General features: G+C 42.7%; 1 protein-coding gene across 1 annotated transcript in view; it reads left to right on the top strand.

Moving 5' to 3' along the window:
- The window catches only part of CLVS1 (clavesin 1), a 534684-nt gene that overhangs the window by 73639 nt on the left and 434859 nt on the right, over positions 1–26186 (top strand). Inside the window, exon 2 of the mRNA XM_078685644.1 lies at positions 15903–16522. Coding sequence (XP_078541770.1) covers positions 16134–16522 — 389 coding nt within the window. The 5' untranslated portion in view covers positions 15903–16133. The remainder of the gene's footprint in view (positions 1–15902; positions 16523–26186) is intronic.

Genomic DNA, 26186 nt, shown 5'->3' with positions numbered 1-26186 from the left:
CCAAGTAAGACTGTTTTGTTAGTGATACATATTTCCCTGTGGTCTGAGGAGTTTTAGCTCTTCTGTCTATAATTATCAGTATGTCTAAAAAGGGATCTGCACCACCAGCCAACACAATGGAAAATTACTTGGTGCAAACAGTGAAAAAAATCAACCTACAGAGGAGAGAATCGCTGGGATTGAGTCAGTCACCTGACTGTTTGTCCCCATCTTCATCCCCCTCACCTGAGGTCTTAGTGTCCCTGCAGACTTTCTCTGATGCCTCTTCAAATGGTCCTACCATACAGGAATCCGGCTCCCTAAATGATAATATGTTGTCTGGTTCCGAGGTCCTTATCGTGGAGCATGGAAATAAATCCGTCAGTGATGTGGATCAGGAAATTCGTGCTGACCCTACAGATGAAGACATTTCTATCACTGAGCAAACTTCTCGATTAGACTCTGCGAAAAATAAAAACCCGCCGAGACGGGGGGGACTAAGATCGGGGGCCAGGAGAAAGAGGGTAAACATCCCAAAAGCAAACCCAAAGGAAGTTGAAGGGGGAAGTGTTAAGACTAATGTCAGCCATGATGAGGACTTGTGTGATAGAATCGCTGACTTAATAGATAGTAAAATTAATTCCATTGTTAAACCATTACTCTCTAAAATTGACAAATTACAATCTGAAGTCAAAAAGCTGGGAGGGCAGTTGAACAAACTAACAGAGGGTGTTGATAAAGTTATGATGTTGGTATTAAACCTGGACAAAAATAGTAGAGAAGTTGATGACCAGGAGGGTGAGATTACAGATGAAATATTGAATAATCCACCACCTCAGCCTCCTGATCCAAAAACTATTGCTCCCAATACTAATAGAGGGGATGGACTGTTAACGGTTGAGATACCCCCTGCACATGCTCAGCTAACTGACCCTCTTCAATTTATAGTTGAAGCTTCCCCTGTCGTTTTAGTATTGGCAAACATACCACCCTTAGAAGCCGGTGCCGAAGAATCCCCTTCCTCTTTGTCTAACAAAGCCTTGCAGTGGCTTACTACTAATGTGAGGTTAGCTCCAGGGGGGGGTCAACTGCTGGCTCAAGAGATTAAAACTGCTAAAAGGGTCTCATGGCTAGGTAATCGCCCCAAAAAATTTAAGGGGGATTGCGTGGCTGTAAGCTTCTTACATTCAGGCGTGTTGCCTAACATCCTTATTAATTTACTCCCACCCCAACGTAGGCAGGGCTCTGTTGTACCGTTAACTTTGAAGTTCTTTTATGGTGAGCAGCAGAACGTCACCTACCCTAAAACACCAGCCTTTGGATGGGATACTAACTCTGATTTAAACTATAGATGGGGTTGGGAACAACATCGGAAAACTGTAAACCAATCCGCTCCCCGAGCATATCAGAATTCTTTTGCTCAACCCCTCTTATTGTCTAATCGATTTGCACCCTTATCCTTTTTGGATCATAATGACTGACTCTTGTCAGATCATTCTAGACAGACAGAGAATAGTTTGCCAGTATTCAGTATGCTTACTTGGAATATAGCTGGTATAAAGACCAAAGTAGGTAATGCTACTTGGATGGCATTTATAATTAGGAATGATATCATCGCTCTGCAGGAAACGTGGGACACAAATTCTAGTTTTTCACTTGATGGCTACAGTCACTTTTGTATTCCTGCTGTGGCTAGCACAGCAGGAAGAGCGAGGGGTGGACTGTTAAGCCTCTTTAAACTAGACATCAAAGGTAGCCTTAAGAAATGTGACTCAGGATCTGAGCAATGTCTTATTGTTGAATTGTCTCGTGTGGAATCTCCTAATATTTTGTTTATTAATTTTTATAATTCTAATGCTGCGGACTGTACATCATATAGTCTAGGTAGATTGGATTATTTTCTGTCAGTCTATAGTGAAGATGTTAACGCATTTGAAATCATTTTTTTGGGGGATTTTAATATACACCCTTGTTCACTTATGTGTGTTTGCGATGACTCAGAATCCCCTCCAAATTGTGCACTGGTCCATCTTGAACATAACAGACAGGGAGGTTGTTTAGAGAACTTCCTCGCAAGATGGAACCTATACGAATCCAGTTGTGGGGAGGGGGGGATTAGGGCCCCTACTTTCAAGGGCTCAGACAATGACTTTATTATTGATTATATCTTTATTTCTGCATGTTTTTTATCCAAGGTTTTAATGTATAGAACTGTGGTGTCTGCTTTTAGCGATCATAACCCAGTTACCATGGACCTAGTAGTGTCTGATTTTTTAGGGCGAAACCATGGTCCCTGTTATGAAGTAAGAAAGCTTAAAGTTACGGATCAGGGAAGGAGACTGAAATGGGATAGCATAATCCCAGAACCCTTTGTTCAAGAAGTTCTCTCAGAAGCAGAGGAGGAGGTTGGAGTGTGTTTATCTAGTGACTCTAATGATGGGGAAGTGATCCTTGCATTTAGCAGTATATGTAACAAGATAAATGGCAGGCTTTCTGTGACTAGTAATTCTAAGCCGAAACCTCTTAAAAGATGGTTTGATCACAGTTGCTCAAAAGCACATTCTGCATTGCTCAATGCTTTGAAAACTGTTCCGAAAGATCGTGACCTCATCAGCAATAGTAGAGCACTATATAAAAAGGCCATTATAGTAAGGAAAAAACAGCTTAAAGAGGAAGCCTGGACACAACTTACTGATCCAGCCACACTAAAAAATAGTGGAGAATTCTGGAGGATTGTCAACCAACCCTTACTTACAGGGGAGGATAACTCCCCTCTAGAAACTAATATTCCTGATGAGGGTTGGATTAAACATTTCAGAGACATCTATTCAGTCCATAATAACGCTGATACCAGGGAACAGGAAGTTAATACTATTCCATTAGGGAACCATTTGCACTTTGAAGTTGGTGAAGTATTATCTGCAATAGATTGCACTTTAAAAAAAAAGGCACCAGGACCTGATGGTGTCCCCGCTGATGCCTTTAAATGCTTCCCTAACTTCTGGTCAAGACTGCTCTGCAGGGTCTTTAATGCCTTAAACCGTGATAATATTCCCAAGTCATGGAAAACATCAATAATTATTCCTGTTTTTAAAAAAGGAAATAGGCAGGATCCTGCATGTTACAGACCAATTTCACTGATTGACTCTTCAGTTAAGATTCTTGGGAGAGTCATATTAGTCAAATTGAATGAATGGGCCACCGAGAACAATATCCTGAGTAATGTGCAATACGGGTTCAGACCCAAAAGAAGTACCCAGGATCAGTGTCTTAATCTCCACCTCTTGGTCGAGAAATATACCAGGGCCAAGGATGGGTCCATGTACCTTGGGTTCATGGACCTTTCCTCTGCGTTTGATATGGTCAACAGATCCAAGCTCTGGTTAAAATTACTCGACATGGGTCTGGATAGATCCATAGTCAATTTATTAGCTGACTTACACTCTGGCCTTACTGCGAAAATTAGACTATCCCCGAATGGAAGGTGTACAGATGTTTTTGCGTCTGAAAAGGGAGTAAGACAGGGTTGTATTCTGGCACCACTGTTGTTCACGCTTTATGTGAACGCGCTGGAGCCAGCCCTCAGGGGCGTTACAAGCGACATTCCACGTGCAGGAGAGCAGGGGATACCAGTTCTCCTTTACGTGGATGACGCTGTTCTTCTTGCGCGTACTGGGGTGGGGCTTCAACGACTCCTGGATGCCTTTGAATCCTTTATGGGCTCACTTGACCTGAAAATAAATGCAAAAAAATCGCAGGTTATGCTTATGGGCAGGGCCTCTAGGAGACCCTTTCATAAAACTTTTCTTTGTGGGCAGGAAAAACTCGTACGCGTCTCCTCCTTTCCCTACCTTGGGCTCACCTTTGACGATAAAGGTAGCTGGGGTCCTCATGTTACAAGCAGAGCTTCTATGTTGGCCAGGACATCTGCTGCCCTCCATGGGTTTTCTAAAAAACTGGGGGGTAGGCCATTTGCAGCTATCAGTAAAATATATAAGGCCAAATGCGTTTCAGTTGCATCATATGGTGGCTCATTGTGGGGTTATAGGGGAGTGGAACCCATACAGGTAATGGAAAATAAATTTTTTAGATCTGTCTTGGGTGTCCCCCAGTCAACCCCGTCCTATACAGTCCATATGGAACTGGGGGAAGGCTACATCACAGACCTGATTAGAATAGCACCTTTAGTTGCTTGGCTGAGGATGTGGCTGAATACAGAAATTCCTCTTAATCATACCATAATGAGGGACTGTTTGAACTTAGATAATGTCCACAGGATTAGGTGGCTGATGTACATTAAGGAAAGTTTCTTGAAGTTGGGGAGGCCCGAACTTTACACTGCTATTGACTCTCTAACATCTAAAGATATTGTTTACACCAAAGTTGGAACGAAGGAGCTCCTAACCCTGGAGAGGGAAGAAATTGAGTTGAAGAAACCCTGTGTTAGGGCCAGTGTACTGCTGGCTATACCCAACGGTCCTGACAGTTACCTTAACGTGGTGACCCATCCCTACCACAGGTTTATTGTAACTCGTTTTCGATTTAATTTGATACATTTTAGCTTGGGTTTTTATCCCGTCTGGAGTACCCCAGAAAAGGCACCACCCTGTTCTTGCGATCATTTTTCTGAGCAAAGTACTATGCACTTTATAATGTTTTGCAGCCACTATCATGAAGCTCGGAAATTGTTTCTTGTACCTATACTCAAGGAAGTAGGATTTATTCTAGTTAGACCTGCTCTTATTTATCTACAAATGCTACAAACTCCCAGGATTATGTTTTGCGTGGCTAGTTTCCTGGTGAGAGCTATTAGAAGCAGGAATATTAGACTTAAAAATGTGTCTACTTGCCTTGGTAGTACAGATCAACACTTTAGTTAGTATGCTTGCTGGTGACCTCTTGGGCCAGCATTCTTAGAAAGCACTGTAACAGGGTTAGTAGTTGCCAGTTCTAATCATTTTGCTGGGGACCCCCTTAGCATTTTTACATTTTTATATTTTTTAAGTCTTCATTGCACCTTAGCACTTTTGCACTTTTGCACTTTGCACTTTGTACCAGTTATGTTGATGCTAAAATGTAACATTGTGTATGTTGGTCTTTTTAACCTGTCATTTTTAAATTGTTTTTAATTGTTTTTAAATGCATGTGATGTTTAAATTTTTGTTTCATATATTTGCCATTGTCTTTGTATGATATTAAGTTATCGCAATAAAGTATTTGACTGACTGACTGGAATGAGCTACCATACGCATGTAAAAGAGGGCAACCGGTAAAGCTACCATCCAATCCACGCCTTTTTCTGCACATATCTTAGCAAGTTTTGTTTTGATTGTCTGATTATGTCTTTCTACAAGGCCTGCTGCTTCAGGGTGTCTTACACAATGGAATTTCCAAGTATATCCTAACAGAAGAGACACTTGTTTCATTAATTCAGAGGAGAATGGCTGACCGTTATCGGAATATACGACCTGAGGCAATCCATACCTGGGGAAGCACTCGCGCACTAATTGCCTGGCTGTTGTCACAGCAGTATAATCTGGAACTGGATATGCTTCTGTCCATCTAGATAGTGCACACACAACTACCAAGACATACTTGTAACCTCTACATCTGTTCATTTGGATATAATCCATCTGGAGGACCTCAAAAGGGTGGTCAGGAGGATGAAATCCGCCTTGTTCCACCGGAATGCCTTTACCTGGATTGAACTGGCAACAGATCATACATGTTCGTACTTTCTGCTTCGCTGCTGCACGCATGTGCTTGTTAAACCAGATATTCTGTAAGCTTTTCTCCCAAGTGTGCTGGACTATGTGCTGTGTTTATGATTACTTGTACCATAGAATCTGGAAGAAACCATGTACCTTTTCCCTTAGTCATCCAACCTTGTTCAGTCTGGACCCCTCCTTGTTCAGTCCATTTCTTTATCTCATCTGCAGTGGCATGTGTCTGTATGTCGAGTACATCTTGAGTGGGATCCCTGACTGTCATACATGTTGTCAGTAATGGTACCTCTGTCCTTGTCGTGTCTGTTGGTGTCTGGGCTGTCTGGGCTGTAAGTTTAGCTGTTCGGTCTGCCAGGTCATTACCCTGGGAAATGGTGTCTGTAACTTTGGTGTGAGCTTTGCACTTCAGGATAGAAATGGCTGTAGGTAAATGTATTGCTTCCAACAGGGCTTGAATGAGCTGGCCGTTCTGGATCTTGGTCCCATGGGAGGTCAAGAAACCTCTCTCCCTCCAAAGTACCCCGAAATCATGAACTACGCCAAAAGCATATTGTGAGTCAGTATAAATGTTTACTTTCAAGTGCTTAGCTCTTATGCAGGCTTGTGTCAGAGCGATGAGCTCTGCTGCTTGTGCTGATAGTGTGTCTATTCTTTGTGTCTCTATGACTTCAGTAGCAGTGGTCACAGCATATGCTGCTACTAATTCTCCTGCACTCGTTCTCATGCATGATCCATCTACATAGAGCGTTAAGTCTGGCTCTGGAAGTGCAATATCTGTCAGGTCTTGTCTTGGTTTCGTCACTATATTCATTACTTCCACACAGTCGTGTGGCGGTGCATTTACTGTACTTGAGGGCAAAAGTGTTGCAGGATTCAGAATATTACAACGTCTGATCTCCATGTGTGGTTGAAATAATGTCAGTTCATATCCTGTCAGTCTTGCTACAGTCAAATGTTGTGTCTGTGTCCTGTTTAAGAGAACCTCCACTGCATGTGGAACCTGTACTGTCAGAGGGTGACCCAACACTATCGAGTCACTTTGTCTTATGGCTAGGGCTGTTGCTGCAACTGATTTCAGGCACGCAGGCAGAGCCTGGGCCACTGGATCTAGTGTACTAGAAAAATAAGCGCAAGGCTTGTGTTTTCCTGCTTGATCTTGTGTGAGGACAGATAACGCTGTTCCATCTCGTTCAGTTACGAAAAGCATAAAAGGTTTACTGTAACTTGGAGTCGCTAAAACTGGCGCTTGACATAATGCTCTTTTTAATTCCTCAAATGCCAAGGTGTGTTCTTGTGTCCAAGGGAGGACAGTCGGAGTGGCTGCCTCCTGTGTTGTCAATTGTATGAGTGGTTTGGCTAGATAAGCATACTGGGGAATCCATTGCCTACAGTGTGAAGTGAGGCCAATAAATGCACGTACTTCTTTCTGTGTCTTGGGCTGTGAAATGTTAGAAATGAGCTGTATGCGTTCTCGTGTTAGTTGTCTACCCTCCTTGGAAAGTAAGTGTCCAAGGTACACCACTTGCTTTTCACAGAATTGCAACTTGGAAGGGGACACCTTGTGCCCCTTGTCAGCCAGAAAATGTAAAACTGTCAGTGATGCATTCTCGCATTCTGGTTCTGATCGTGCTGTAATTAGGATGTCATCTACGTACTGTAGTAGAGCAGTGTTGGGAGGCATGTGAACACTGTCTAGCTGTCTTTTTAATGCTAGGGCTTTCTGTAAAACCTTGAGGAGCTCTTGTAAAGACAAAGCTACGCCCTTTTAAACTAAATCCAAAAAGGTATTGGCTATCTGGATGAATGGGTACACTAAAGAAAGCATTCTTCAAGTCTATGACAGTGAAGACTGTGGCCTCAGAATCAATAGCAGTCAATAATGAAGAAATGTCTGGCACCACTGGATATTGTGGTACTACACATTTGTTCAATTCTCGTAGGTCAATAATTAGTCGGTACACTGGCAGTACACTAGGGTCAGATCGTTTAAGGATAGGGATGACAGGCGAGTTACATACATTCGAGTCAGTCTCTACCACTACTCCTCGTGCAATAAGTTCGTCAACTAATTTCAATAAGGCTGTTTCGGCGTCAGGTGGTAACTTGTATTGTCTAATACGTGGAAGTACTACTCCTGCTTTGAGTGTGACATGGTGTGGCGTTATGTCCATGTAACCTACGTCAGTCGGTCCTTGTGCCCATAGAGTCTGTGGCACATTCTTGAGTCTGTGGTCAAAATCAGTCAGTACATAATGACCTTTAAAATCACGTAAAAACAGGCGTACTCCTTCTGGAGAGCAGCAGATAACTGCTCCTAGGTCTTTTAATGTCTTCATACCAAGTAAGTTTTCTGGACATGACTTAGTAAGTAGCAAGTCTGTAGTCCGTGACAGTGGACCAACCCCGAGGGAAACTGGTTTCGATACTTCATTAACAATAGGCTTTCCTGAAAATCCCAGGGAAACATTCTGTGAGCCTGAGAGAGGTGCCCCTGGAACCTCGTCATGACTGATGGTAGTCCTGCTCGCCCCTGTGTCAATCAGAAACTTTCGATCCTGACCTAATACACGACTATGTACATACGGACCCTCTTGATCTACAGGAACCTCAATAAGGGGCAAGCCTACTTCCCTCTCAAGGCTGTTTCATGAGAACTGTTGATACTCTGGATAGTCTGACTGTGTGTACTGATACATTTGTGGTGTGCCCTGTACAGGCGGTGGTGGAGGAAAATTCGCTACTGTTTGTTGTGTGTTCTGTTGCGTGCTATTCTGTCTAGGAGTGTACTGTCGTTCTTTTGTCTTGCCTGTAGCTATATTGTGTTTCAGAATAGTGCAGTCCTTTACAAAGTGACCTGGTTGTTTGCAATAATTACAGTTCCCCTTGACAGGTGTCGTGCTATGTTTGTTTGAATTTGCCGGTACCGTCTGGGCAACCAGCACTTTCATTATTGTCTCTTTCATGCGTCTCTTTTCATGGTCCTGCTCTTCTCTAATCCTGTTCTGCTGATACTGTAACATCTGTAACATTTGTGAAGGGCTGTTTGCTTGCCAAGTACTCTCAACCTTCAGTACTCTATTCTTGATCTGGGGCAAGGAATTCTCAACTAATTTGCTCACAAAAAGATGTGGAAATGACTCGCTACCTGGCTTAAGGCCACTATTAATAGTAAAGCATTTCTCAAACCTAGAATAGAAATCACTTGTGTCCTCGTCTTGCTTTTGTTTACATGCTGAAATAGCATCCCAGTCTTCCTTTTTAGTAATCAATAATCTCGGTAAAACTTGTATCAGGAGTTCAGGCAGTTCTCTAGCTTTCTCCCCAAGACCAACCCCTGGGAGCCTACCTTTTTATTCCGTTTCCAGTGCATCCCAGCTTAACTTTTTCTCGCCTACCTCCCAGTCTTTTTCCTTAAGCTTTTCATAAATACCAGCAGGCAACAGTACTTTCAGTAACTTCAGAATGTCATCGTACGTATAATCTCCTATGCGGAGGATGTCTTTTAATTCTCGGTGAAACCCCCCCGGGTCTTTATCATGGCAGGGCAGCATCTTTTTCATTTCTAGTATTTCTATTTTTGTTAAGGGGGTGTAAACATACACCCGTTGCAACACATTGTCCGCATCTTTGACGGGATGTACCTCTCGTAGGGGGTTCTGTCTGTCTACGTGTAAGTTATTTCTGCTGTGGTGTGAGGTTGGAGGCATACATGTGGTCAGAGAATTTATGTACTTATGTCGTTGATCCAGGATAACATTAATTAATTCAGTACCTAGGCCTGTCCATCTGTCTAGAAGCAAGTCGTCTAATAATTTATACAATTTACCGGGATCGGAATATTGACTCTCATACAACGTTATTAAGTGTTGGACCATGTAAATACCAGCCAAACGCTGTTCGTTAGGTGAAAGGCTTAAGAAAGTCTGAGCCACTATATCACTGCTGTATATATTGGAATTGGACACCCACTGGGTGGCTGACCGGGCCAACTCTATTTCGTGTGAGGTGGGAGGTCTCTCACTCCCTATCCGCTTTTTCAGGGCTTGTTCAGTAGCTTGGAACAGATTTTCGAGGGAATATCTTTCTTTTATAGCTGGCCCTTGTTTATGGTAATCAAGGCACTTGGGTCTGTCAAACTGTCACGCTTTTCCTACATAATTAATCTTGCCTTTCGGATCCTGATGATCCTCTACCTCTTCCGCTGATGACTCGCCCTTCTCGTCAGACTCTTTTCTGTGTCTTTCTATTATTTCCTTTCGTATTTTCTTGTACATGGCATCTATCTGTCCCTGTTTATCATGTCTACCGGCATCTATGTGCTCGCTCCATTCTATCAAACCTTGTTTTACAACTCCGTCTCCTTCGTCTTGTTCCCTGATCAGGCAGTTAATAATAAAACGTAGGATATGGTTCTTAACCCCTACCTTTCTTTGTGCCATGGCTTGTGCTATACTATCTGGTCCCTCCCCCGTTCTAATAAAACGGTACATTTTATCTAGGTGTTCTTTCATGTCTGGTAATGTCTCTAGATATTCAACGGCTTGTCTTAGCCTAAGTGAAATCACGACCATTGAACCTTTTCCTGGTTCTGGATCATATACACAAAATGGAATGGCTACATCTACAGTAGGCACCCCTCCCACTGCCCCGGGACCTACGTCATCTTTTACTAGCTGCTGCTGAAGTTGCTGGAGCTGATCTGCTGGTGGGGGTGGAGGGAAACCTGCATTAACGTAGTCCGGAAGGGAATCATCTAGATACGAGGAAATGAACGCCTCCGATGCTGTCGGCTTTACTCTACGTTCTCTATATGGTACAGGTGGTGGCGTTCGCGACCTACTGGGTCTCTCTGAGGTGGTCACTCTAGCTAGTTCTTCAGCCAGGACGGGATAAATACCAGTAACGACGGAGTTTCTTTCTCTATCAGTCTGTTCTGTTTTGACCTGTTCCCCCTCCTCCCGTAGTTCTTTTTCTTTGGCTTTTTCCTCTGCTTGTTTAGTTCTCTCTGCTTTATTGAATTCTTTCTCTGTTCTCCTGTGTGACTCTTTGCGCCATAACTCGATGGCATCTTTCTGAGAGGGTCTTGACTTCCTTTTCCATAGCGCTTCCTCTACTCTCATAATGCATTCTGAATCCCATGTTCCTGAGATAGGCCATCTATACTTTTCCTCCAGGTCCTTTGTATAGTCTACCCATAAATCTAAAAACAAGATGGCGTCTAATCCATGCTTATTATACATATAATGACCAGGTGTGTCTCTAGGCGGGATGTTAACTGACTCTTCTAGTATACCTTTTCTGGTCCCTATCTGACGCAATTTTGAAAACAGTGGCATGTTGAAACCAACACAATGGAAATACAATACACAAAAAATAGACTGAAACAATCAACAATCATTCATACTAAAACATCATAACATTAAAACAAACATGATCTAAACCAATACAGAGAACTAAACATGTACTTGAAAAACTATATGCACTGGACTACAGTACAACCATACCGGTCTCAAAAATGAGACACGTCTTGACCGTGCTCGTGTGAACGAACCCGTCTTTACCGTTTTCACGAATAACGTGAACCCGTCTTTACCGTTTCCACGAATAACGTGGACCCGTCTTGACCGTGTTCATATAAAATGAACCCGTCTTGAAACTTTATGCATTCCCCATAGTGGTACTCACCGAGAAGCAAAACTTGAAACTTGAAGGCCTCGGACTTCTACGCATCTACGTCTACGTCTACGCATGCGCCTCGGAACGGGTGGACCTCTGGAAACCTCGGATCTTGCTCTCTCACAGGTCGGGCTCTGGTTGAGACGATCCGCAATCCTCACCGCCTCGTATGGATGCCTGGTCACAGTCCGTCCTCCTCCTGGGCCTGAGGGAGTAATGGGAAATCCCGATGGCGTGTACACTTTAAAGTCCGTCACGGCTGTAGAAGGGGGCAAAGCTGGACCTACAACTCCGGCGCGTGGGGAAAAGGATATGTCCCTGTAAGGGCGCCAAATTAATGTGGTAAATAAAATATTACCCTGGCATAATTTCTAGGCATTAACAATTAGCATGTATCAAATGAGAGGCAGAGAGTCCGTGGTGTCCAAGTTAAAAGGGCTTTATTCCAATAACTCGAGTTAAGGGAGAATCTGTTCCATCACCACTGAGGTTCAGGAAGGGTCTTCTAACATTATTTACAGAGAACAACACATATATACATTTTTCCTTGTACATAAGGAGGAGCGCTCCAGGCAGAGCATGAAAGAAAGAGATAAGAGCATGTGGGCGTGCATGAGGGTGTACACTTGATGAGTCACAGGTGGGTGATAGGTGGGTGGCTACATAGAGGAGGAGTTACATGGCAGGCTGGAACTTTGCCCTCCTTGTGCACGCAATTTGAGCATGACGTGCAATTGACGTGTAACTGGGAGGAGAGCTGACTTTCAGTCTAGTAGAGAGATCTTTAGTGTCAAGGAGACCAGCACGTCTGGTACTAACTGATATCTTAAGTCAGGGGATGTATTATCTGAAGCAAAGGTTGCTCATCGCTAAGAATCAGAAAAAGCATATATTTCATCGTGCATTGCATGGGGCTGTGAGCTTTCTATGGATGCAAGCACTGTGATTTACTTCAATGGAGACAGAGAGGCTAGGCCCTATCTTCCGCGGACGGGTTTTGTTTACCTTCCTCACTGGGCAGGAATGTGACTCTGTACAGCAGGCAGATAACAGTTATTCATAATACTATCTTGGCAACCCTTGCTGGGTCTCTTTCGGCTGAGCTAGAAGTATGTGAGGTCAGAGATACGTAACTGCAGCTTGCAGTGTGTCAGGAGTCATGAAAACCCTAATTCAGAAAGTGGCTCAGACTGAACCACAAAAAGGGTTCATTACGATATTTATTTAAAAGTGCACAATGCAAATACATGGGCCTTCATGTTAGCTTAACGTTTGGGAAACTTGATGACAGGCACCTTAATGCAGGACATGATTGCAGAGGCCTTGTGATTCAAGCCACTAAGAGAAATATGCATGGTTGACATGCACATACATGTAACATAGGGTACACGTAGGGGGCATCTTGGTCAGGCAAAATTTCATTTTCCTCACTACGAGGAATCACAACAGACACATTGGGATTAGTTTTGGTCTTATGCCTCAAAGTCCCATATCGTCTCAGAGTAAATCCCCCAGTAAACCCTTAACCAAAACACCACCTTGGTTCTATTAAAACCGGCAAAGGGCAAACAAACATTACATTAGATACGGTGTCACTAGTACCCAGTATAAAAGTCCACTCAAATAGTATTAACCCGATCTAGAAAGCATGGGAGAGAAGAAGAAAAGAAACATGATCTTTTCTACCTGTCCGTCGGTACCCCGGGTATTCCTGAGCCGAGGGTGAGGTAATTACTCGGCCCAGGATATCCTGCATAAATAGTGCTTCCTACGTGTCCCCATTGGTCAAGCAATTCCTGTGCGATTTCAACGGAGATGCCGCGGCACCTCGGCAGTGTGTACTCAGTTTCGTCTTCACTTCCTGGAAATTATTTGGAACCCACCATCCTCCTCCCTGATTTTAACATTTCCATCAGAGTAGCTGCAGAGGAAATTGTATCAAAAAGTATCACCACTCTTGTTTCAAGCCTCAAAAGAACTTCAAGGTTCGCAGTCTGCTGATTTTACACGATGAGTCGATTTCTCTATGGGATGAACACCAATGTAATAGCTGAGAAGCTACCACAATTAAATATTTTTTTTTAAAACTGTTTACGTTTTTTTCACTTGGATCAGAATTCTAAAACACCTCCAAAGAGCTCTTCAAAATCAGCACGGAATTTCCAAACCACATGTTAGCCAGTACATTTGTGTCTCCATGTGAAAATCTATCTTGCTTCTCCCTTTTCACTACAATCATTGCACATCCGTACCCAATCAAGTCTGAACCATTTAATTGTGATTTGAGTACTGTTTCTTCACCCAGCATGGTACTATCAGCCTGAAAGTGGCTTGCATGCAGCCTTCATTCAGAGAAGCCTTTTCCTAAGCTTGCTGAAGGATCCTTTTCCTGCAATGATACTCAAAGACATCCTTGATCTACTATGACGCCTTGGTAATGCCACTGTATGCTTCATTTAAGACTGAAATGGCCCCAATACTTTAACGTTTGCAGTGATCACACTCATGCGAAAAATCCTGGGCGGAATGGAAGGATATTGGAAATGGTCAACTGATTTTGCTCCTGACCTTTCCAGACGGGCTTTTGGAAAAGACGTCTTTGAATTGGGAGCAAGAAATGTACCCCGGAAAGTGCAGCGAGGGTTGGAAATCTTCCATATCCATTTTATGTTTTATATCAGATTGTTGGTGACCCTCCTGCCCTCTCTTATGTCTGAGGTTTTAATATATGCGGATGACACACAGTTCTTGATGAGGATGCACGGTCATAATAATAAGGATTTGAGATCTCTGGCCTTCATCTCATTAGTACTATCTTCCATTAAATATTGTATGACAGCTAACTTATTAAAACTTAATTCATCAAAATGTAAGATATTAGCAGATAAGTCTCGAAGTCTCTTGGGGACCCAAAGAGATAGTCTTAAACCTAGGAATTTTAATTGATTCAGAATTTTTGCCGAAAAGGCATGACATAAAAACGATTTACTTTTTCTGAGGCAGCTACATTGCATCCGTTTGTTCTCATATCAGGTTATGGTACAAAAGTGTAGGGGGAGCCCAAAATGCAACTTGGAACCTCGGTAATCATATGTCAATGCAACAATGGTTCACTATGGTCTAATTTATCCCAAATATATTGTATTTGTAAGCAAAGTAAATTTGGCTGTTTTCAATTAATGTGGTTCTAATCCTTCACAAAGCCAACCAACAAGCAAAATTACGTAATCACTAAGTTAACTAAAAAGCATTCAGTGTCGCAAGTGGTCAAACAGAGAATAACAAATAAATGTAAATACGTGTGAACATGCAGCCTAACAACTGACTACCAAATGGAAATTCAATTAGTGCATGTATGCTATTAGCAATCATGTTGTTATATTCCCCACTCAATGAGCCCATCCCCAGTCTGTTGTTATAATGTCAACAAAATTTCGATCCTGATATTATCAAGGTCATCATCAGGACAGATATTGTTGGGAAGCAAATTGGTCTTTAGAACTTCGGGCCAGATGTACCACAGTTCCATGTTGTGAGTCGCAAATTGCGACATTTTGCGACTTGCACTTTGCAAGTCGCAAAATATAATGTACAACAGAGCCTCAGAAACTGTTTGCGATTCCTAATGGGTTGGCTGAAGACCTACCTCATTACTATTAATGAGGTAGGTTGTATTTGCAACCCCTTTGGAATCTCACATATGTGGATGGCAGACCACTATATCTGTGTTTGCTTTTTAAATAATGCAACATTTTTTTCAAATGCAGCCCTTTTTCAAACTGCCGGCTCTTAAAAAAAATCTTGCATGCAATCATAAAGGGGCAGGAGTCTCAAAGCAATCATTCATACCAGTGCAACTAGCTTTTAGGAAGGGACTGCCTTGGCACCCCCTTTCTTCCTAATAGCCACTCGCAAACCATGTATTGCGAGTCGGTAATAGGTTACTGACATGCAAAATAGGGTCTGTACATATCACAACTCTTTCTACCACTGGCAAAGGGGCCGATTTCCCATTTGCTAAAGCTAAAAAAGGTTGTACATCTGGCCCAATGATAGGAATAGCTGATTCACTGTAATTTGCTGAACTAACTGTACTTCTTCTCAAAGAGGTGAATTAAAAATTTTTGCAAGCACTTTTAGTAAATGTGTCCCCAAGAGTTCAATGACTTCTAGTTTACCTCTGAGGTAACTTTCTAGGGGAATGTATGATGTTTTGAATGAAGTTGTATAATGATCTGAAGCCTTTAGGTGACAGTTCTCATGTAATCCACATTGAAGGATGATACAGGATGATACACTTGTACTTGCCAAAAGGTATTAAAGGAAAGCAATATTGTAGGAGAGGAGCTCATTGTCACAAGCAGTGTGTGCCTTAATGATTTTAGCTTATTTACTTCCCTGCAGCATCTGATCAAAGTGGGAATTAAGCATGTATACAGCCTATCAGTTTTGTTGAAGCCATTATATGTGTTGTACTTTATTTTGAGATTAAAACTAATTTTGTTTTTCTTGCTTTTGTAGGGATTCAATCTACATCAAATCGCAGAGGGTTTTCTTCCAGAGGAGACAGTGTTCTCCTCTTTCTGCCAAGGATGTAAATTGTTCTTCTCTTTTCATTGTTTTTAACAAAAAATCCTATTGGGATAGATTTTCATGGATCGCATTCTCTGCAGACCGTAAGCTGGATGGGATCAGTATTTTTCCTGCTGGGTCATCAAAGGTTTTTGGTTTGGAAAGCAGCAGTGTGTAAAGATGACACACTTACAAGCTGGGCTTTGCCCAGAAACTATTGAAAAGGCTCGCCTGGAACTCAATGAGAACACAGAAACATTGCACCAGGATATCCAGCAGGTCAAAGACATGATTATCACTAGACCTGACATTGGGTTTCTACGTACAGATGATGCCTTTTTATTGAGGTTTCTCCGAGCCAGGAAATTCAACCAAATGGAAGCCTTCAGGTTACTGGCTCAGTACTTCCAGTACCGCCAGCTGAACCTGGACATGTTCAAAAACTTCAAGCCAGACGATCCTGGGATAAAGCGTGCATTAATGGATGGATTCCCTGGGGTGCTGGAAAAGCGAGACCATTACGGCAGGAAGATCCTCTTGATCTTTGCAGCCAACTGGGATCAGAGTAGGTAAATGTAGATAGAATCTTTCTCTTTTTTTACACACTTCATTACATTTTGGGTTGGTTTGTAAACATTGCCTCATAAGAGTGCTTGTTGGTAATGGTCATGATATCTTTTGAAGTTATAGCCTGTTCTGAGGATATAATATGCTTGTAACGTTTGAGAATTTCCAGGCAGTAGCAAGGCTTGATTGAAGAATCTAATACAGGGAAATAGCAGATGTGCGTAGGACAATCAAGCCACGTTAGTAAAATCTTACACATGACACTGCCACTTGGATCTAAAAAATCTTTATTAGAAATGTGTTCTTTTTTACACTTAGGGTTTTCTTTGACCTGTTTTACGATTTATATCAGGTAACAGTTTTGGGTGATGACTCACTGATTTCTTCTACTAAATATCGTCTAACATAGAATTCAATCTGCAGGATTAAATTATTACATGCTAAAACATATGGGCTGCCCTTTTGCAGCCAAATCAACAGTTCGAAAAGGTACATGTGAACGGGAAGGTGATCTATAGGCAGACCATCCATGGTGTTTGATGTCACCAAGGAGGTGTTCACTCCGTGGTCTGGAGATTGGTGCTCCAATCCCTTCTTCGTCAGTTTATTTGATACTGTAAAATTGTTATATGGTACTGTCTCCCTGTTCCTTTACTGTCCAGAACTGGGATTGGTTAGAAGCATGAAGTGCAGCAGATTGGTGGGGTTTCTCCTTCTTATACCTAATTTACCATCTTACATGGATAAAGAAACTACAAGGAACTACACGGACTACGCTACTTTTATTTATAACATAAGTGTTATATAAAACCAAAATATTTACATCTGTATTCACTTAACCCGTTCCGTGCCTGCACTACCTCCCCAGTGCTGCCGTCGGCCAATGGCCGACACGGCCCTGCCCGTTTAGCGGAAGTGCCGCACTTCTGCAAAATCGCGGGCGCAGTTAAGGCGTTAAATGCTAAATTTAGACACAATGGGCATCATTGAAAATAAATACTGGATTTCAGCGCCATGTAAAGATGTCTTCATGCAATTTTCAGGATCCGATATTCTCTCCTTGTCGTAATATGATTTTCTTTCTTCGATGTGATTGTAAATATACAAGAATGATTCTTTTGACTGTGATACTAATTTTAAAAAGACTGTAGGAAGTTTTAAGTCTGTGTTGCAACTACAGGCCATGGCAAAGCTCTTGTCAATTATAGATCAGTTCTTCTACCCAAGACTACTTTCACTGGATGTATGTCATTACATCACATACTAATACCACGCATGCCATTACAACGCGGGTATTACTACATGATGTCAATGACAACGACATGCCATTACATCGCATACTTTTACCACGCATATGCCTTTACCACGCATGCCATTACAACGCAAAGGCATGCATGGTAAAGCTATACTTGTGGTTAAAGTTTGCAAGGTAAATGACAACCCTACCCCTACACCTACACAGCACACTACTCCCACCCTGACACTACCCTAAACGCTAAAACACTACGACACTACAACACTACCCACACTACTCCCACCCCTACACTACCCTAAACTCTAAAACACTACTACACTACAACACTACCCACACTACTCCCACTCCTACACTACCTTAAAAACTAAAACACTACTACACTACAACACTACCCACACTACTCCCACCCGTACACTACCCTAAAACACTACTACACTACAACACTACCCACACTAATCCCACCGCTACACTACCCTAAACCCTAAAACACTACTACACTACAACACTACCCACACTACTCCCACCCCTACACTACCCTAAACCCTAAAACACTACTACACTACAACACTACCCACACTACTCCCACCCCACCCCTACACTACTCTAAACCCTAAAACACTACTACACTACCCTACCCTAAACCACTACCCCCACCCCAAGCACAATCAACCTTACCTCTTTCCTCGTGGTTCCAGCCTCGCCGTCTCTGCTCCCGGTTCCTGCTTCCTGCGTCGTCAGATGTTCATGTCGTTGTGAGGAAACAGCCTCCGTTTCCTCACAACGACGTGGATAGCCATTACATCGCATGCGTTGTAAAAGCGCATGCGATGTAATGGTATGCGTGTTTTTTATCGCGCGTTGTAACATCGCATGTGTTGTAACACATGCGATGTAATAGCAATCCGTGGTAAAAACCCCGTTGTAATGGCTATTCCCCGGTTTCACTGTATTCCAATATCTCCACAATGTCTGAGCCCTAGTTCTCCACAGACAAAGCGTCAAAAGCTAGAGCTATATTTATGAGATACATTTTGAAACATGTAGTCATTAAAGTGGACTCAAACAGGAGAACCATTGGTGGCTTAGAGACTTGGATCGTTTTTTGGCCTCACTCTAATAAGTAGAATTCAGAAAACAGTAACAATACCCCCCTGGCTGAATATTCACACCAAGACATTTGCCTTAGACTTCTATCCACTATATGCTGTTACAGAGGCAACCTGTAGTGATGTAATATATGCGTATGGTGATTCTGCCTTTATCTGAATATCCCCTAGGTTAATTGTGCCATCTTTTCATAATTTATGAAAGACGTTTAGGGAGAGTGGATTTAGTGACTAAAAATATGCCTGCAGTGACTTTGGATTTTATCTGAAAATTTCATAAGGTAACTGTGCCATCCACTGATTATTTATGAAATATGTTTCAAATATGCTACAATCTTACTCTAATATTAATGCAAGCAGCTGTATCATGAACAACGTCTGGAAAAATGGATTTGTGTGCTTTGGTTTGCACGTGTGGTACCTCGTTTCTATCATTTATACACCTAATCGTTGCTTCCTGCACAAAACCTTTGTTGTGATTACTGCAGAGGACCATTTAACATGTTTTATCAGTGGGTGCACATTTTATGGAGTTGTTAGGTCCTCCTACGAGAATATAATGATTGTTTGCCTCAGGTGCACGATGTTCATGATAATGGTCTATGTCTTTTTCTGTTGAGACTCTGGGTTATATGTTTAAAAATATGTATGATCAGTCTACAGCACAAGAAGTGCAGAGTGCTTCACAAAATACACTAAGGTTCGGGTTCTGTCTGTTTCATAGCTTGTATTGATTAGTTTTTTTTTAAATCGCTTCTTATTTTGCCTCAGAGATTTATTTTTGGATGCTTTGAAATTTGCTCCTACTAGCCAAACTTTTGTCTCATCCCTCTCAAGGGGTGAGTACCCACAGGAAGCTTGGCTTCCTGCTGTTGATCTGCAGCAATATTGGATAAAGTTGTAAACTGGGGAACTTTAAATGATGGGGTCCTAGGCTAGTCCTTGACCAAACAAAGGTGGGTATGTGTGTATGTTTCTGTGTGCGCGCACATGTGCATTTGTGTGTGTGTTGTGAAATTGTGTGCAGCTTTAATGAGGTACTAAAGAAAAAATGAGAGCACCAAATAATGTCTTCAGTCTGTCTAAATCAGGATATTTGCACATGTGTGGCGGAGGAATTTAATGATGAACGTTCGCCTTTGACTCCTTCTTCAACAAATAGTAGTCTTCCTGTGTCTCTGCATCATAAGCATCTGCTCCCAATACTTTACCTCCTTGTCTCTAAGTAACTGCTCCCTGATGCTCCTTGTTGTTAAGGAGAAGATGTTGAAAGGTTTATGGAGCCCACGTCTTGATCGTTTGAGGAAAGGGTGACTCTTCATAGCCACACTACTACCCTGCACAGAATAATAGACATGACACGAACGTGTTACGTGTGTCCTTAAGAGGTTCCATCAAGGAAAAATAAACAAAAAAGGGTAAAAAAAAACTCCTTGCCAACTTGTAGATCCTAATTGAAGATGAGGATTAATACTGAAGTGATTAGCAAAGTACCAGACTCCCCCTGACATCAGTGAAGATCAAGGAGCCAGGCAAAATATCCCAGAGCAGACTACAGGAGAAGTTCAAACTACTAGAAGCAAAACTCGGGGTGATAGTAACAAGGGGGAAGAATGCAATGTAAATAAGCATTTGCAATGCAATAGGTCTCGCATTTGCAAGAGTTTAACCCCTTCGATGCTGATGACGAGCTCAGCTCGTCATGAGGTACACCTCTCGTACACTCATGACGAGCTGAGCTCGTCATGAACCGCGTTTTTTTGAAAAAGTTAGCATACAGCGGGAAAATGAGCCGCACGCATGCGGTTAAGGTATTGGCATTGTAAATGGCAATGCCTTTTATTTATTAGTTTTGAAAAACAACACATAAATAAAAGGCATTGTCATTTACAATGCCAATAGCTCAAACTCTCGCAAATGCAAGACCACTGCATTAAAAAAGCTTGTATTCGGTAGGCAGCCGCATCGGAGAGTGGAAATTCTGCATGCCATTTGGAGGGCTCAGGTTATCTTTACAAGCGCGGCGTGCAATGCTTTAACAAGAAGAAAACCATTAAGTGGAACGCAGTTACAAACCACAGCCCTGAGAGGGGGTCGCTTTTCCAAAATATTGTCGCTGCATGCTTCTCGGCAGAATCCTTCACAAGCGGCAAGCTCCAAAGGGTTTACAATAAACACGCTTTTATTGTTTTTTAGTTATGAGACTAAAAATAAATTTAGAAGTGAATAGAGTCACTTCCAACTCTGGTATATTAAGGAACCATGAAGTTGACACTGTGTCTCTTAAAAAACGCAAGCAACACAAAGGGCACTTGGGGGAGGGGCAATGAAAGATGCATCCAAGAAGATTTCCCTCATTAACACAGCGCATGCTTCCTGCAGCGTCTGTGGAAGGGGGCATATTTAGCATGTGAAACAGGCTCAAAGTAACAAAATATTTTGAACAAAGTTAATTAACTCTATATAAATAAAAAAAATACCTGCTATGCATGCAAAAGTCTTCAGTGTTTAGTTTCTTGTTTAATCAGATTGTGACCCCCCCTCTGGGAGGCTCACTGATCCTTCCTCTTACTCCTCCCCCTCGATATGAAAGCAGTGAAGGCGGGTGTTGGGCAGCTGAAGGAGCACTGGCTGAAACCGGAGAAGAGTCAGCGCCGTGCGTGTGCTACAGAGTGTGAGGGCTGCCCCAATACGGTAAACAACAATGCAAACACCATGAAATGGACACTGCATATGTAAATTAAATTTAAAAAACAAAACCTACACAAAGGGCGTGGATGGGGGATAGAGGGGGAACAATGGAGGAAGCATCCGGAGATTTCCTTGATTAGCACAGGACACGCTTCGTGTGAGGTCCGTGCGGGGGGGGTGATATTTAAAAGTTAAGCTGACGCCCATGAAGCACGCTGCAAATACCAATAATTTTTTTTTTAATGGCCGTCATTGCTAATGCTGGCGTCCCACCAGTGCTCTATAAATTTAATTAGGCAAAGAGTTCTCCGGAAGGGCTAATGCAGGCAATATTTAAAGGTCACACGTAAATGGTCCAGTCCTGATGGGAGGTTACAAAGGACAACAAGGCAGTACTAAGGAGGGACTAACAAGCCTCTTTATAAATCAGGCGCCAGCATTTACGAAGGACATTGACATAAGCCAATGACAAATATGGGCGGACAGTGGGCTAAGCTTATATTACATACCCACTACAAAAAGACTACCAGAGCAGCACATGCGTGCTGACTCTAGGCTTGATCTAAAAAGGTGAATGAATGTTGCAACTTGTCCATCACTTGGAAATGCCCCTTATATATGACTCAAACAGGGCCTGACAGCACAGGAACAGAATCTACCTCATTTTGGATTGGGAATCTATCTTGGATAACATTGTATAGACAGACACCATCTTGGAAAATGACACCTAACAAGGAGACACCTGGCACCTTTCTTGGAATTCATGGTGTTGGTTTGGTGAATAAAGAAAAGGCCCAAGTTTCACATAATGCCCTTCATATCCGACACTCCAGACTCTCACAGAACACCCCGCTAGATGTCACCAATGAAAAGTAAAGGATGACGAAAGTTATGATCCCCAAAACATTAATGGCATTTGAAAATTGCTAGGAAAATACTAGTTAAAAATACAATACAAACACCATTTTCCTGCAAATGAAAATACAAAATTCACCAAACAAATCCAAGTAGTAATTGCAATTTGTCAAATTAAACTTAAGCCACACCTGTACATGCCTCGCAAAAGCCCCAATATTTCATTATCTCCATGTGTGCTAAACTCAGGGAGCACTTGCAAACCTCTATTTCCCTGCAGCAGAAGTACCTGTGCTTTCATTAGACCATAACAAATGTCTGAGGAGCAGAATGTTAACATATTCAAGACACAAAAACCCATCTTTTGTTATGATCCATTGCTAGTCAGAATAATCAACAGCCATTGACAGTCCTTTTGTAAAATCTAGTGTCACATTATCAACCTCATAATGCAAGGATTAGTCTTACCTGATGCACTACAATCCAGCCAAATCTTATCATGTCTCAAAAAGCCCAGGCAGATTCCAGTTATCTCACAAACTACAAACCAGTTACATAGCCACCTTGGATGGGGAAAGTCAATAAAGAATGTGTCAGATATCAACTCACACAGTCCATTGAGAAAGAAAACATGGTTGTTTGTTACCAATTCAGATTCAGACTACCCTGGCTGGAAGTGGCGGCTCACACAGGTAAGAATGGTTGGCGGGGTGGGAGTGGTGGAAGTGGACTGACGACCGGAAAAGTAATATAAAATAAAGAAATGAATTAAACCACTTACTTTGCGCTGGCCGCATCGGCGATGTAGCAATGCGGCGAGCGCAACCTAAGTACATTTATTTATTTATGTATTTACTATTACTTATCCAGTCATCTGTCCACTTCCACCTCCCCCCACCCCGCTCTCACCTGTATGAGCCGCTACTGCTGGCTGGGGAAAGTCATGGATAAATCTGTCACTGACCAACTCACACAATTCATCAAGAATTAAAAGTTGATTGCTACATGGCAATGTGGATTCTCCAAAGGCTGTATGTATCCTTGCAAAAGCTACAAAAAGAATTCTGGATGATATCCACCAGATACTGGCTAAAGGTGACACCTGCCTGCTCATCCTTGAGCTCTCATCTGTTTTTGATTGCTTTGGTTGCATTACATTATTAAAAGTTCTCAATACCTGTACAGGCTTAAAGGGCAAGTTACTGCCCTTTACCTGTAGATTGGTACTGATGTTTCTATGGAGATTGATACTGCTTCTTCCCTGTTGACTGGTAATGCCCTTGCTCTGTGGATTGTTCTTAAGCAGCAGCCTAAGGGCTCCTTGAGCAGCTCTCAGCTTCACTTGCAGTGAGCAGCACATAGATGCCTTGTTGCAGTGTTCACGCCATCTTAGCATATGTGCAGAAGTTCAAGCAGCCCCCATCTAGAATAACTGGTAATGGTGCCAGCTTCCTGTACAGGAAGGATTGGAATCCCGACACCCTCCTGCTATTTAACCCCTTCGACGCTCATGACGAGCTGGGCTCGTCATGCAGTAGCCTGCTCACACGCTCATGACGAGCCCAGCTCGTCATGAATAATGGGTTTTTGTAAAGCCCAGCACACGGCTGTAAATCTCCTAGCATCGATGCGGTTACCACATCTAACCTCCTTCCACAATGTATTCACTTAATTTGTGTAGTTACTAAGGGCCTCATTTGCAAGCCCATTGCACTGGCAGTGAGTCACTTTCTTTGACACACCCGTAGAGCAATATCTAACTGCATGACTTTTCATAGGCTTGTGAATATGGGCCCCTTTTAAGCATTAAACTGTGTGAAAAGGGCGTTCCATGTGTGTTGCTGTGGGTGTTCCCATGCAGCATCCATGGAACCTGACACTCCCAGATTTACAGTATTTTGTAAAGCTGGGAATGCATCAGAATCCTACGTCTTCTCAGGGGAAGTGTAAGAGCGGTGCAACTAGGAGAAATATGTTTATTTTTCCTTGTTCTTTCCTGCATACTGCATAGAAAGAGGAAAATGCATCAAGGGTTGTTTTTTGTGCCGGATGGTGTCAATTCTTGCACAAAAGCAATCATCCCCGCAACGCAAGCATGCTTGCAACATGACGCAAGGGTGTCTGCATTGGAGCATGGTTGATGTTTGTGTGCCGGTGCAGGGGAGAAGGACAGCAATGCGCCATATCTTGTAGACAGGAAGGTTTGCTGCACTGCTGTACATCAAAATGTAGTTAACAAGGCCCTTATTCATGAAACAAGAGCTGCCAAAGCCAATATGTCAGGTCTACAAGGACCACACGTATAAATCTGTGCGCAAACCAATCAAACAATCCTGCCGGGGCACCTTGTAAAAACAAAAAATAGTACAACTTGATCCACAGTTCCAGATGAATGGGCAAGACTGATGACACCCATGACAAGCTTGGTAAATATATCGATATCGCCATCTGCACTGAACAATATTTAAATAGTTAAATTGCAATCACTGGCGCCTACAATGAATTACTCTGAAACAATACAAGGTGGAGATAGCTGATTATTACTCTACTAGTCTGCGTTCTTCAGGCCTTTAAGATTTACCAATGGTCAATGGATCCAAAATGCCCGTTTAGGCAACCAAAGAAAACCCTCTAACACACAATGCCCAATGAAGCTGTCCATGCAAAAAGGGGGCCCAGACACCACCTGCCGGGGCACTGGTATTCTAAGCCACCTCTGAAGTTGATATTGTAGGGCTGGTCTGTGGACAGACAGCCAACAGTGACACACCCCTGGTGTGCTTTGGAGCTGGACAGTAGCAGCAGGGAGACACTCGAGAGGTGCAAACAAAAACTGACAGAAACATTGATGGACTGCCCAGAATGACAAAGTTTGAGAATGTTACATCTGGTCTGAAACAGGATTTATGGCCGCTCCAGTAGGCACTTTGTTCATTCACATACAGTATGCTGTCCTTTACTTGTCCTGAATACGACGGCAATCTTGGAATGAAAATGTAATGATTCACCAAAATCCATATACGTGCCTGCAAACAACACAGAAGGCCAGCAGTTCCCCTAAGTACCAAGCCAAAAAGGCTGCCACAAATGTCCTTCCACTGCAGCCCTGCATCCTGTCTATAGAGTTTCACTGCTAGCAACTCTTGAGATTGTCCTCATGAGGTGTTCGCAATATGACTTGCAACAAACAATACCAATGGCATACTACTGGGCATAGTCAAGTCTAGGAGCCCTGACAAGCTCTTCTCCTCGCCTCCTGGCATTGAGTACGGTGTTCATTTCTTGGCCCTGTGAGGCTAATAGTGACAGACTGTCCATCAAGGACTGGCCTCAAGACGTCTGGGGGGAGGGGTGATTATCTGTGATTGCAGAGAAGGACTTTTTCGCCTAACGAATTCTTTTTTCCTTTCAAAACAGGGCTGGCACTGAAGTCAACTTTTAGATAGACATTTTGGGGCAGATTTTTAAAGCCCCCTGTGCCACCGGTAGGTCACTTTTCGTGACATACTGGTAGCGCAGGGGGCTACTCCATATTTACAAGGACAGGAAAAGCCACCCTGCGTGACTTTTCCTCTCTTTGTAAATAAGGCCCCTTCACACGCAGCACCATGGGTGTTGCTGTGGGTGGTCCCACGCAACACCCATGGAACAAAACCCATCTCCAGATTTACGAGAAATCGTAAATCTGGAGATGCGTCTGAATGCTACGCCACCCTAGAGGTGGCGTACCAAGGCGCAACAAGGAGAAATGTTTTCATT

This window comes from Lissotriton helveticus, chromosome 4_1, assembly GCF_964261635.1.
Source record: "Lissotriton helveticus chromosome 4_1, aLisHel1.1, whole genome shotgun sequence".
Taxonomy (NCBI): domain Eukaryota; kingdom Metazoa; phylum Chordata; class Amphibia; order Caudata; family Salamandridae; genus Lissotriton; species Lissotriton helveticus.
Note: the sequence above shows the minus strand (reverse complement) of the source record. Positions and strands in the feature narration are given on the sequence as shown.